This window comes from Eulemur rufifrons, chromosome 1 (assembly GCF_041146395.1).
Source record: "Eulemur rufifrons isolate Redbay chromosome 1, OSU_ERuf_1, whole genome shotgun sequence".
NCBI classification, from domain to species: Eukaryota; Metazoa; Chordata; class Mammalia; order Primates; family Lemuridae; genus Eulemur; species Eulemur rufifrons.
The window spans coordinates 785,063-799,639 of record NC_090983.1 but is presented as its reverse complement, the minus strand read 5'-3'; the positions used below and the strand labels follow the sequence as shown (position 1 = coordinate 799,639).

Genomic DNA, 14,577 nt, shown 5'->3' with positions numbered 1-14,577 from the left:
CACCCACACACGCAGCAGTGCAGGCCCCGGCCCCGCCCCCGACTACAGGGCCGAAAGGTGCTTCTAGAAAAGGCGTGAGACGGGGCAGGCGCGGGGGGCGGGGGGAGCGGTGCGCAGAAGTTAACGAGAGGAGCACAGAAGGGAACCGTCACCTTTGATTTGTTGCGGAACCAGCCCACTTCGATGTTCAGCAAAACTCTCCTGGGTCAAAACTGCAACGGAGCTCATGGTTGGTCTCACGCCCACACACGACCGGGTTAGCCACTGGAGCAAGAGAACGAGTCGAGACAACAAAAGGTCAAAGCATCGTCAAAGGACAACTCTTAATTATCTACAGATTAAGCTTTACCAGCAAACTATACATTTTTACTCTCCTCTCAACCTCTGATGTAGGCTGACACCCAGACTGTCACCACGTGATGAAAAGGAAAACCAAATGCCAGTGCAGGACGGTCCCAGAAGGGCTAACGGTCCCCGGGAAGCTGCCTGTGGTCACGCAGGCAGGGAAGCGCCTCCTCGAGCTCACCTGCGGCTACATGACGGCAGCCAGGATGCTCAGGGGACACGCTCTGCACCCCGGTGTCCCCCGGTGGCACTGATGCAGCCCCACCCAGGGTGGGCAACCCCAGAGCCAGCCCAGGCACAGGTGAGCACCAGGACCCCTCCTAGCAGCTGTCTCAGCCTTGTTCACGCGACCACCACATGCCCCTCGATGCCTACAACACGCAGCGTGACAGCTGCGACCAAAGCCAACCCGCCTCCACACGGTGCTCACCCGGGATCCAAACGGAGCCACCTCCCAACCCCGACGTGACCAGGAGGCAGGTGTGGGTGCGAGGGAGAAGCAGCCTCACAGCGCTCGGCTGTGGCGACCCGGCAGGCCACGCGACCTGCTCCCTGCCCTGGACACGGGCTGACCGGCCGTCCTCTCCCCACCGTCTTCCCGTGTGGGAGGGACTCACAGCAGGGGACCGACCCAGGGACACGGAGTCCCACGGTGTGGGAAACGGACGCACTCAGCACTCTGGGGTAGCAGTGTCGGCCTCCTGTGCCTCTCGCGCCCCAGCTCCAGCAGGCAGTCCACACTACCAGCTCCGACACACAGCCACAGTCCACACTGCCTGCTACCACACACAGTCCACACTGCCAGCTCCGACACACAGCCACCGTCCACACTGCCAGCTCCCACACACAGTCACAGTCCACACTGCCTGCTCCCACATACAGTCCACAGTCTACACTGCCAGCTCCCACACACAGTCACAGTCCACACTGCCTGCTCCCACACACAGTCACAGTCCACACTGCCAGCTCCCACACACAGCCACAGTCCACACTGCCAGCTCCCACACACAGTCACAGTCCACACTGCCAGCTCCCACACACAGTCACAGTCCACACTGCCAGCTCCCACACACAGTCCACAGTCCACACTGCCTGCTCCCACACAGTCCACACTGCCAGCTCCCACACACAGCCACAGTCCACACTGCCAGCTCCCACACAGTCCACACTGCCAGCTCCCACACACAGTCCACACTGCCTGCTCCCACACACAGTCCACACTGCCAGCTCCCACACACAGTCCACACTGCCAGCTCCCACACACAGTCCATCCTGCCTGCTCCCACACACAGTCCACACTGCCAGCTCCCACACACAGTCACAGTCCACACTGCCAGCTCCCACACACAGTCCACACTGCCTGCTCCCACACACAGTCACAGTCCACACTGCCTGCTCCCACACACAGTCCACACTGCCAGCTCCCACACACAGTCACAGTCCACACTGCCAGCTCCCACACACAGTCCACACTGCCTGCTCCCCCACACAGTCACAGTCCACACTGCCAGCTCCCACACACAGTCCACACTGCCAGCTCCCACACACAGTCACAGTCCACACTGCCAGCACCCACACACAGTCCACACTGCCTGCTCCCACACACAGTCACAGTCCACACTGCCTGCTCCCACACACAGTCCACACTGCCAGCTCCCACACACAGTCACAGTCCACACTGCCAGCTCCCACACACAGTCCACACTGCCAGCTCCCACACACAGTCACAGTCCACACTGCCTGCTCCCACACACAGTCCACACTGCCAGCTCCCACACACAGTCACAGTCCACACTGCCTGCTCCCACACACAGTCCACACTGCCAGCTCCCACACACAGTCACAGTCCACACTGCCTGCTCCCACACACAGTCCACACTGCCTGCTCCCACACACAGTCACAGTCCACACTGCCTGCTCCCACACACAGTCCACACTGCCAGCTCCCACACACAGCCACAGTCCACACTGCCTGCTCCCACACACAGTCCACACTGCCTGCTCCCACACACAGTCACAGTCCACACTGCCAGCTCCCACACACAGTCCACACTGCCTGCTCCCACACACAGTCCACACTGCCTGCTCCCACACACAGTCACAGTCCATACTGCCTGCTCCCACACACAGTCCACACTGCCTGCTCCCACACACAGCCACAGTCCACACTGCCAGCTCCCACACACAGTCACAGTCCACACTGCCAGCTCCCACACACAGTCCACAGTCCACACTGCCTGCTCCCACACACAGTCCACACTGCCTGCTCCCACACACAGTCACAGTCCACACTGCCAGCTCCCACACACAGTCCACACTGCCTGCTCCCCCACACAGTCCACCCTGCCAGCTCCCACACACAGTCCACACTGCCAGCTCCCACACAGCCACGCACCGAGTGTCCTACTGGCACTGCCTGGACAAAGAATGGGAGAGGACCAAGTAATGTAATAAAGAGTGGGTTTTTATGTAATTTTACAGCATAACAAGGCCTCTTCCCAAGTTCGAGAAAATTCTTAAAGAGAAGCAAGACCCAAATTCAGATAGTCCTGAATAAACATAACTCACATTTAAGAAAAAAGATGACAACAGAGGGGACACGGATGACGACCGAGGGGCGCAGGTCTACAACTGCTCACTGGAGGCCACAGGTACGTCCCTGAGAACCACGAGGAACGTGGGGACGCAACATGGAGACCAGGGGACACACCCTCGCGCTCCCAGGCCCCACACAGCCCAGGGACGGCAGGGACACTCACCAGCAAAACGGTCAGTAGCCGGAAAGTCCGTCCTGGTCCTGGGGCCGCCTGTCAGCCGCCAGCTTTTGCTGCGGTGGGAAAGGAAGGGACGGGGGAGGGAAACCAGAGCAAGTTACTCATCTACATTTCACAACCCAGGTCTTTTTACTCCCAACACCACAAATACTTGGGAAAGTTTCTTGGGGAGGGGAGGAGGAATCTCTGCTCTTAAAACATATCACAATAAGCCCAAACCAGCTACAACTTTCAGAGGACAACTTTTTCAGAGACCTGAGGGAGCGATCCCTTGAGTGCCAAACCCTTTAAATTTAATCATTTGATGGAAAATCCTCCCCAAATTGATGGTGTTCTCTTGCATGGCTGAGAGTACATGGGGTACACCTCCCCTGTACCCCATGTGCCCTCCGGACTGCTGGGCCAGAGGATGGGCTGTGAAGCTGGGCTCTGGGGTTCTTGAGCTTCCCAGGGCGACCAGGAGCTGCTGTCTTTAAGAGCGCTCTGTAATTTTAAGGTTGCGCTGTTCGTCTTGCTGTCATCCTGTGAAAGTCCTTCAGTTCCTTCTAATCCACTGAGGATTTAGAAACCAGGTCATAAAATCGCAGGATTGGAAGGAACCTTCAAAGGCTGGCTGGGGAGGACCAAGAGTTACTCTGCAGAGTAAGTGGGTGTGAGTCATTTCTGCCTTGGGGGACTTCTAGAGAGGTGAGGCCACCAGGCAGGCTACCTGCCACTGTACAACCCCAAGTGCTCTTAGACTACGAAAAGATGGACTTTCTGATAGCGGTGAGGCTGGAGTCTAACGTGGGAGAAGCAGTAACAGCAACAGCAACATCCTACTCACTGGAGAATCACGCCCAGCAACCTTGCCCGTAAGACACGGGGTCAGGAGTTGCGAGGGTAGCTCACGGCAGTGGGGGGTGCAGCACATGACAAGGGTCTCATCCTCCCAGCAGAGAACGTGCACCAGTGGCAGTTCAGGATTACAAACCTGATCAAGATGTTTTAAAAACTCTAAATACGGAGCTGAGTCACATAGGAAACCTGCTCCAAGCCAGAGGCCAGAGCCACTCTGGGGCCCCAGACACACAGATGTACCCCAAAACTGAACGGGGCAAGGTGGGACAAACTGGTCCAAAATATTCTATTTAAGAAAACGTGTCTTTTAAATCAAAGTGTCACAGTAGTACAATCACAAGTTGGCAAATGCTCCTTGAGATTCCAAGTATCTGGCCAGTCTGGGAGCAAGATGGGGTGCCCCAGGCTCCCCCCTAGGCACCCCCACTCTGGGCTGCCCACCCTCTGCCCTCTGCCCTCCTGGCTTGGCTCCGCCTCCCACCTGAGGTGGTCCCAGCTCCAGTGTCATTTCTGAAACCCAGACACACACTCCAGCATCAAGCCACGCCCACGCACGCGAGCTCAACCACACCGAGGCCTCTGTCCTGCCCTCCCACTGACCAGTCACCCTGCTTGCCAGCGCGGGGCAAACCTGCAGTGCCCAGTGACAGCCACGCCACTGGCCTGAGAAACACAGTTACTGCCCACGGCAGCTCCCACTGACTGCAGCGCAGAGCCGTGACGTGCCGATCCCCACTCTGCGCTGAGCGTCAGTCTCTCCTGGGACACCCACTAACCTTTCAGAAGTCAAGTCCAACCAGCCCTCATGCTGAAAGAAGCCTCAGCAAAAATGCACCTGCTCCCAGGGAGCAGCCCCCCAGCGCCCCACACGCGCACAGTGGACCTCCAGAAAGCTCCAGACTGGTCTGACAGGATACACTGGGCCCCTGGCCTCCAGACTGCACATGGATCCAACCAGACACATTTAACACCCCGGGTTTGGGTGTATCAAACAAGTCTGCTTTTCCTCTAAACAACTCAAAACCTGTTTTTGAAGAAATCTATTGTAAACACATACTTGATGACCCACATGTAAACGCAGACCTAACTCCCACCTGAGACTCTAGGGTGGGCATTAAAAAGGCCAGACTCACCCCTCTTTCTGTGCCCCCAATCCCGTGATGCCCAGCCCAGCTACCCACCTGCCTCTGGCTTACCAAGGCAGCACCTATGAAGCTGTCCCCAAAAGCTCCTACCCAAGCCCCTAGCGCTGCCTTCACAGATGACACCCACAAGGTCTAATCCTGCTCCTTCTGGCTCCTTCAACAGCCACGCAGCAGTGGTCAGGGCTGTGTGCTCCCCACCCGGCAGCTCCAGACGCTGTCCGAAGTTCCCTGGGGACTGTAAGCAGGCCCAGTTATCAAAGAACAGAGGCCACACATGTGGTTTCTCGGAATCTGGCTCCAATAATATTGCTCAAGTCAGGACTGAAAGGGACCTCAGACATTACTCTAATTCAGCTTTTGGATACCAGCAGGGACAGGAAATTCATGGCCTTCTGAGGGAGCCCAGGTCCACCTCTGCACGGCTATGAACCTTCTGCCTTCAGCTATGACGAAATCTCCAACTCCTTCTCCCCTTCTGGCCACAGAGAACATGACTCCTCTCCTACAACACTCCTAGGGGCAGGTGCAGTCCTTCCTCCTGGCTCCCTCGGCTCCCCCCATACAGCCCCCAGTCCCTTCAACATTTTTGGTTGCCCACAACCACGTTCCCCACGGGAAACTCGGATCAATCACCATTCAGGTCCACCCAATGCAAACCTCAAGCTATTCTAAACCTGAACTTTAAATTTTGTTTCCCAGAGTGTAAATGTCCACAGCAAAAAAGTCACATCTCAAAATACAATTCTGCAGGAAACTGAACTAGAACTAAAAGTAAAGGCACAAGGTAGAAGCCCAGACCCCCTTCCACCCCAAGAGGCTGGAGCACCCCGGACCCCGCAGGAGATGGAAGTCATGACAGCTGTGCCCTGCGTCTGAAACGCGCTCACAAACAGGCAGCAACACAAAAGGCTTTAAATAAAAGATTCTACTTTCCTGCTTCTAAGCAAGGCAGCATTTAAGTGGATTCCCTCGTGGTGAGTCTGCCAACTGCCCGTGCAGAGGGCCACAGTGCCCGAGCAGACGCGTCGGTAAACTTCAGCCCCAGCTCCTGGGACCCCGGTGCTTCCCCTGCTGGGCAGGGCCGGGCGAGGGTGTCAAAGGCTCCAGCTGGAATCAGGGCTTCGCCTCCCCAAAACTAAAATCGCTTACTTTTGTCCCCAGGGAAGCCTTGCAAGGGATTTTTTCCAAGTTGCTCAAGATCACAAACCAAACTTGCGAACATAAACCGGACCCCGACGTGCCCGCGGCCTGCGCCCAGCCCGGAGCCGGACGTCCCGCACGGCCAGATGCCACCTCAGCAGGCCTCCCCTCCCCCGCACGGCCGCGGGCGGGACCGGCTTAAAGGGACAGGGCCGCTCGGCCTGGCCGTGCACCGAAGCCGAAGCCGGTATTTTCCGTAATGCGGGTTCCCGCGGCCCGGCCGGCCCGACCCAGCCGCGCTCCGGCGCCGTCCCTCCCGCGTCCCCGCCGACCCGGGGCAGGTGGAGGTGGCGGTGCTGCGTGGCGCCCCGCCCGGCCCGCGCCGCGTGGGGCAAAGACCCCGGCCCGCCGGCCCCGGACGCAGCCCCCAGCCCCCACCCCGCGGTCGGCACGTCCGAGCTGGGGGAGGGGCGCCCCTGGGGGAGGGGCAGGCCCGCCAACGCCACCGACCTGGCCCGGGTCGGCCGCCCCTCCCCCACCGCGACAGCCGCGGACCCGGAGACCCGGGCGCCCCCGCCCCGCCCGGCTGGAAGCGGCGCTCGGACTCGCGACTCGAGAAAGTTTCTCCACTTCTGGGGCCGGCGCGGCCCATGCGCAGTGGTGACACGTAGCCGTCCCCTCCCCCTCGGGGCCGGACGGCCGGGCCACCAGCCGGCGCCGGGGACGAGGGCCGCCCCCGCCCGCAGCCCGCCCGCCCGCCCCGCGCCCGCGCCCGCCCCGCGTCCCGTGCGGGTCCCGGCCCCGCGCTCACTCGTGGCCGCCGCGCGGGAGGAGACGGAGCGGCGGCGCGGAGGGAGGAGACGCCGCGCGGCCGCCCGGCCTATATAGGGCGGCGGCTCCAATCCCGCGGGGACACGTCAGCCGCCCCGCCCCGGCCCGCGGCGCCGCCAACTCGGGCTCCGCTCGCGTGGGGCGGGCTCCGTGGGGCGCCCGCGGCGGGAAGTCGCCCACCCCCGCCCCGCCCCGACGGCACGAGCCGGCGGTGACAGCCCGGCCAGCGCAGGTGTCGCCCGCCCAGGTGTCAGCGGCCCAGGTGTCGCCCGCAAGGCAGAGCACAACGAAACCCGAAGGGCCCGCACTGCGCGGCTGGAGGCGTCCCGGGCCCACGCAGGCCAGGCAGGAGGCGACTGGCTGGTGTCCGCTCGGAGAGGGGGCAGCGGCCGGCGGGACGGGGACGGGGTGCGCTCCCCCAGCGACACCGAGCGGAGAGGCGACACCGAGCCGAGAGGCGGGGGCCCACCGTGGCCGCTCAGCGCGAGGACGTGCGTTAGGGTCGGGCACTGGACAGAAGCGGCCAGACTAGGTGGTTGTCTGGAGGCAGCAGCCAGAAGCTCCTTCCCAACTGGAGGAGGGGTGACAGGCCTGAAGGGCACAGCCGCTCCTGCCTGCCCCTCACCGGCGAGGGGATTCAGGGAAGACTCGCGGACAGGGCAGTGCGACGTCTGGACAGGCAGGCGGGACGGCGAGCGGGCACGGTACGCGCAAGGTCGGGGAGGCCCCGGCCCTCGGGACATCCCACAGAAGGCGGAGAAAGTCTGCCTGAAGCAGAGAGCCAAGGCCCTTGCCGTCAAAGCAGCGCTCGGTCACCAGGACGGTAAGTGGGCAGGTGGGACCCCCCCGAGACGAGGAAGAGCCTCTTTAGGCACAAGGGAAACTCTTCAGAACCCACCGTGTCTCCCTGCAGTTGGCAGGTAAGTCTTCCCATGGGAACCAGCCAACCCGCAGCTAGAACCCTGGTTTCTGCTGTTTGGTTTGCCAGGGCTCAGCACTGAGAGGAGGATGAGGGGAGGGCTGGGGATTCAGTACCCCAACAGGCCCATTGTCAAGGACCTCCCGGTGACACTAGGAAGTCAACACAGTTAAGAAGTTGGCACAGTACCTGGTGCACTGGAGACCTTACAGAGCTGGTTAAAAAACATACAATTAGCAAAAAATAATTATAAAATCGAATGTTAAATTTGTGCTACAAACCATCCCACAATGTTTCTGTGCTGACAGTCATGACCAGCTGTTCTTTCCAGCAAACTTTAGGACTTCCATGACCAGACAGTGTGTGAGCTCGATGGCTGCCTGCCTCCAAAGCGGAACATCAGTCTGTGACATTTAGGTTTTCAGCCCTTGAGGGGACAGAGAGTAGTAGTTCAGGCCTGCTCAACGCTAAAGGTTAGAATAGAGACACTCTCCCACCCTACAAAGTCATGATCCCCAAAAGGGCTATACCCCCAATAGAAGGTAGGTATCCCCCGCCACAACACAAGAACCCCAACAAAGAAAAGCCCACTAGCATGGCGAGACTACAGGATGCTTTCCCTGACTGCCCTGAGCTGGGAGGTAGGAGGTAGGAGCATCTCTTGACAATGGATACTCTGCAAGGGGTTGGGCTCAAATCTCTACAATGCCATTGGTGCAGGAACCCATACCTGAAACTGAGAAATTAACAAAACAGAAACCAAACCCATTCAGGAAAGAATAAATCTCATACCGGGCTAACAAGGATACCCACGGATCAACCCGTACTGCAGAGAGGCTAAAAGTCTAAAGTTCAAAAAGACTGAAATAGGAGCAGACTCAAGAACCTCAGATAACACAACTGTAAGACTGAGACTAAAAAGCATAATTTATAAAGATATAAGATATAAAAAAATCAAGAGATGGAACAAATGAAAGAGGGTTAAGAACCACGGATTAGAGGATGAGAAATTCCAACATATGTCTCACGGGAGTTCTAAAAGAAGAAAATATAAAGCACAAAAGAAATACTGGAAAAATAGCTGAGAAAATTCTAGGATTTAAAGATACAACATTCCCTCCTCTCCACAAAAAGACAGAACAAGTGGCTAGCAGGATAATTTAAATTCATCCACACCAAAACACACTTCAGTGAAATCTCAGCGCACCAAAGACAAAAGTAGACCATAAAAGCAACTAGAGAAAAAAGAAAGGTTACCCATGAAGAGCCACGGGACTGAGGGCAGACTGCTTCCGATCAACAACATACCAGAGGATAAAGCATTAACACCTATAAATTATGCTGAAGGAAGTAACTGTCAGCCTAGAATTCTTTATCTCATTGACCAATGAGAATAAAACAGATGCACCCAGACAGAGCTCAAGCAACTACAATCAATAGGTCACTGCTGAAAGGAGGAATATTGATAAAGAAACCACTAATCTAGATACAGTGAAGCAAGCATTGACCCTATACTAATAACAACAATAAAATTTGGAGGGAATGAAAACGTAAGAATTAAAACGCTAGGCGGCAATAATGTAAGGCGGGAGGGAGATTAAAGTTACAACATTCCAGGATCCTCATTATGTGGGGAGTGGCTACAGGTAATTAACTTCAGCCCTTGTTGACAATGAATGCTAAAAATTTAAAGTTTTTAACTTTCAAGCCAAACTCTCATTCAAATGGAAATTGTTGGCAATGTTCTAGATCCTGGATTAAGTGATATATTCAGAGGTATTCATTACATTATATATTATTACTTACCAGTTACATTATATTGTATTACTAATTACCAAAGAAAAGAGAGGAAATAAGAAAACAGAATAGAAGACATGAGAAATAAAAGAGAAGCAATGAAAAGGTAAATAAAACACAAAATACAGTAAGAGAAATAAATTCAAATGTCTCAGTAATCTAAGTGTTAAGAGGCTGAACTGGCCAATTATGAAATCAGCTACAAGCTACTTAACAGTCCTAAACCACAAGGACATACAGGTTGAAAATAAAGGGATGGAGAAGTACCCCGGGCAACGCTAACCACGTGTAAGCCGGCTGGCGGTGTTACCTTCAGGTACCACAGCCTGTATGAGAAGAATCGTGAGAACAAAGAAGGTCAAGAATAAAAAATTCCATCAACTCTGATTACACATATCTAATAACACAGCTAAAAACATGTAAAGTAAAAACCAAAGGGTATTAGGAGAAGTTGATAAATATATATCAAGACTAAAGGGAGAGACTTTTGCAGGATTGTGTCTCAGAGGTAAAAATAAAAAACACAAATAAAAAATAACGGGGGCGACTGACCCTTGGTAACACAGGCTGAGACCCGGCTGGGCACAGCGGTGCACACCTGTGACCCAGCTACTCGGAGGATCACTCGAGACCAGCCTGGGCAAGATAGTAAGACGGCATTTAAAAACCAAAAGGACAGAAGATTCAAACAACATAATTAATAAACCCACTTTATTGATTGACACTCTTTTCCCCAACCATACATTCAAAAAACTGGCCAGGAGGTAAGTAAAAAAAAAAAAAAAAAAAAAAGAAACCCAAAAACACACCTCAGTAAATAGTAAAGAATAAAATCATAACAACATTCTCTGACCACAACTCAATTTTAAAATTTGCTCCTAAATAACTCAAGAGACAAAGAAGAAATGTGAAAATATTTAGAACTGAGCAATAAAGCAGTTATATATTCAAACATGGAATGAAGCCAGAGTGTATTTGTAAAGAGGAAAAAGTAAAAGTTAGTAAGCCAATTATCTACTGCTGAAACTAGAAAAACAACAGAATATACCTTCAAAAAACTAGAAGGAAATAAAGGAAACTAATGACATAAAAGACATGTACTAGAAAGGATAAACAAAACCTATAGCCAAGTCTTTAAAAAGACCAGGTAGATCTCTGGCAACCATGATCAATGAAAAAAGGGAAAGGGCATAAAAAGGCAATATTAAGAATTAAAGGGGGGGGGGTCAAAAACTACATCCATAAGACACTTGGAAAAATAAAACTTCTATTAAGGAAAGTATTGTTGAAAACTTGAAAACAGATGAAATGCGCAATTTCTAGAAAAATGTTACCCAAACTGAGTTAGAAATGGAAAGTTCAAATAACCGATCCTCTGCAATCTTAAAAACAAAACAAAAAACCATGTATGTGTGTGTATGTTTACATATATATATAAAAATCACAACAAAAAGGCAAAAGGAAGGCCCAAATGCTTTTGTAAGGAAGTCAAGAGACTATCTCCGATACACAAAGCCAGGAAACTTTGATATATTCCAGACAAGGCTAACAAGATAAAGGAATGTGTGACTCCTACCTAGGTACATAAAAGCAAACCGATTCAGAAAATAAAAATATTTATAAAAATAAATATCATGATAAAAATAATATCATGATAAAAATAAATATCATGATAAAGTCAAGTTTATGTCAGCCCTATGAGGTGGTATAATATTGGAAAAATAAATAAAAGTAACTTACCACATCATCACCACCAAAGGCAAAAATAATTTACTCATCTCAAAAGATGCCAATGAAGAATCTGATATAATTAACCTATTCCTGATAACAGCTAGGAATACAAGCACGGTTCCCAACCTAGATGGTGGGGTGCCTGCCAGAACCCCGCGGTGGGACATTCACACTGGAGTCCCCGAGACGGGGTGCACCCGCGCTGCATCTGTCCCCGCTCCCACGAGATCCTCGCCAGGACAGCACAGCGGAAGGAGGTCCAAGGACTAGAAATGAATCAAAACTGCCAGCTTCACAGCCAACACGACCGTGCAGGTAGAAAGCCCAGGAGAATCTGTGGACACACTGTTAAAACTCATTACGAAGTTCAGTAAGTTTCCTGGAAACAAGATCAACACACAAAAATAATCATGTTCAAAACACCAGCAACAAAGTGAGAAATCCAAAAGGAAAAGAATATGATTTATAGAGAATATTGCAAAAACCCCTGTCAAAATGCAGAAATGACCTAAATAAATGGAGACAGGCCATGTTCATCTAAAGGAAGACAACCATAAAGACTGATCCTGGCCGGGCGCGGTGGCTCACGCCTGTAATCCTAGCACTCTGGGAGGCCGAGGCGGGTGGATCGCTTAAGGTCAGGAGTTCGAGACCAGCCTGAGCAAGAGCGAGACCCCGTCTCTACTAAAAAATAGAAAGAAATTATATGGACAACTAAAAATATATATAGAAAAAATTAGCTGGGCATGGTGGCGCATGCCTGTAGTCCCAGCTACTCGGGAGGCTGAGGCAGTAGGATCGCTTGAGCCCAGGAGTTTGAGGTTGCTGTGAGCTAGGCTGACGCCACGGCACTCACTCTAGCCTGGGCAACAAAGTGAGACTCTGTCTCAAAAAAAAAAAAAAAAAAAAAATACTGATCCTCCCCCACGCTAGAAATCAAGGTAAATGCAACTTAAATCCCAAAAGGTGTGTGCATGTTAATTTGACAACCAGATTTTATGCAATTTTTATTTATACAAGATTTCTATGGATTGTAAAACATTGACTTGTAAAACAATACTTATATATACAATTTTTAAAATATTTCCATATATAATTATATTTATACAACAAAATTTATACACAAGATCAAGGATGAAGAACAGCCCAGACAACACTAAGGACGACAAGGTGCAGCTGCAAAGACATGGAATCAACCCAAGTGCCCATCAATTCGTGAGGGCGTCAACAAAATGTGGTGTGTGTATACCGTGGAGCACTACTCAGCCACGAAGAAGGATGAATTAAGGCCTTTTGCAACAATCTGGATGGAACTGGAGACCATTATCCTAAGTGAAAGTATCTTAGGAATGGAAAAACACGAGATGTACTTGCTATGAAATTGGAACTAACCACGAGCACACATGTGCACAGAGGGAAGTAAAACTCAGTGGAAATCAAGTAGCGGGGAGGGAGGAGAGGATGGGCAAAAACCTACCTAGCAGGTACAATGAACATTATCCAGGTGATGGGCACGCTTATAACCCTGACTCAAGCATAACAAAAGTGATTCATGTAACCAGAAACATTTGTACCCCCGTAATATTTTGAAATAAAAAAATCTATATAATAAATTCAAATATCTAAAAAAAAAAACCCAAAAAATAAACAAATACAAAAACCAAGGTGGAGGAGGACTTGCCCTCCCCACTATCAAGATTTTACAGCCCCAGTAATTCAGACAGTGTGGTGCTGGTGCAGGGACAGACACAGAAAACAAGGGGACAGAAAAGAGGGTCCCATATGGACATGAAGGTACACACATCACCTGCGGCAGACAGGGCCTGGTGGGCCAGCAGGGAGAGACAGACGATGCAATCGAGGGCTTTGGGAACAGTGGTTGTCTACAGGAGAGAAAAACAACGTCCTTACTTCATACCACTCGTAAGGCCTAATTTATTATTGTTATTATTTCAGAATATTAGGGCGGTACAAACGTTTTGGTTACATGATTTGCCTTTGTGCAGTCTGAGTCCAAGTTATCTATGTGCCTATCAATAAGATACTGTATCCATTAGGTGTGAATTTATCCATCCGCTCCTCCCCACGACCATAGCACAAGGCCTGCTAACCCTAAGATGCAAATATTCCATGAGAGAACAATCTCAATTCTAGATATACACTTCAGGAAACATCTCTCCCGCGTGAGCAAAAGGACACATGTACAAGAATGCTTCAGGCATCACAGTGTTGCTAGTAGCAGCCAACCACCTAACTGCCAATGGACAAACGCGGGTCACCGAGGTGCACGGTTGACGCCGCCTATCCTCCCCTCGTGTTAGCAGACTACGCCACAGGAACTCGCTGGTGTGAGGCCGTGCTGACCGGGCAGGAGCAGCCGGGGACGGCGGTCACCCCCAGGGCTGTGGGACGGCGACTGGGAGGCACTCGGCCCCGCCTGCTCCGCAGCAAGGCAGTCCTGCGGGAAGGAGCACTGAGGGCGGGCAGACTGAGCAGCTGGGCTCCCATACTGAGTGTGGTGGTCAGGTCGGGCCAAAGAAATGTTTTTATCCCTCTTGATGGCCGAAAATCTTAAATTACATAATATATGTGGCTCGTGTTATATTTTTCTAAGTATAACCCCTTTTTAAGATTAAGCTTATTTATACTTGGCCTTGTAGCATATTCTAATAACAAATGTAGCACAACTAGGTTCTTTTCTTTGGCTCAGATATAATATTTATTACTGTATGTATACTCAACTCAGAGGCCTAAAATAAAGTGGCACAAATTGAGATTGAGAGAGAAACAAACAGCTGCAGTCCAGGGCCTCCCGCCCACCGCCTTGTTCTTTCCCCACTAACTATTTCTGTCAGTTTCACTTCTTTTCAGGAAGTAACAGGAAGGGCAACTTAGTATTTTCTTCAATGACACTGTTACTCTTCCTTAGATTCATGTATTTCTAGGTAATGTGAAAATACGTAACTTATGTTTTAGCTAAGTCATTACAGACACCTGTAATGAGAACAAACTGTATAAAGAACACAAAACCTGTTGCCAGGAAATCTGTGATCAG

At 51.8% G+C, this 14,577-nt stretch overlaps 1 protein-coding gene across 6 annotated transcripts in view; it reads right to left on the bottom strand.

Annotated features, from left to right (window-relative positions):
* The window catches only part of HDLBP (high density lipoprotein binding protein), a 70,782-nt gene that overhangs the window by 28,223 nt on the left and 27,982 nt on the right, over positions 1–14,577 (bottom strand). For 2 of the 6 annotated variants that reach the window (XM_069487251.1, XM_069484766.1), the window contains exons 2-3: positions 3,105–3,172; positions 153–264 (exon numbers count right to left, since the gene is read on the bottom strand). In XM_069487251.1, the coding sequence (XP_069343352.1) occupies positions 153–228 (76 nt within the window). In that variant the 5' untranslated portion in view covers positions 229–264; positions 3,105–3,172. Of the gene's footprint in view, positions 1–152; positions 265–3,104; positions 3,173–3,505; positions 3,905–6,253; positions 6,633–7,055; positions 7,103–14,577 lie in introns of those variants that run through there. The other 4 variants (XM_069484025.1, XM_069485578.1, XM_069486421.1 and 1 more) reach the window with 4 other exon arrangements.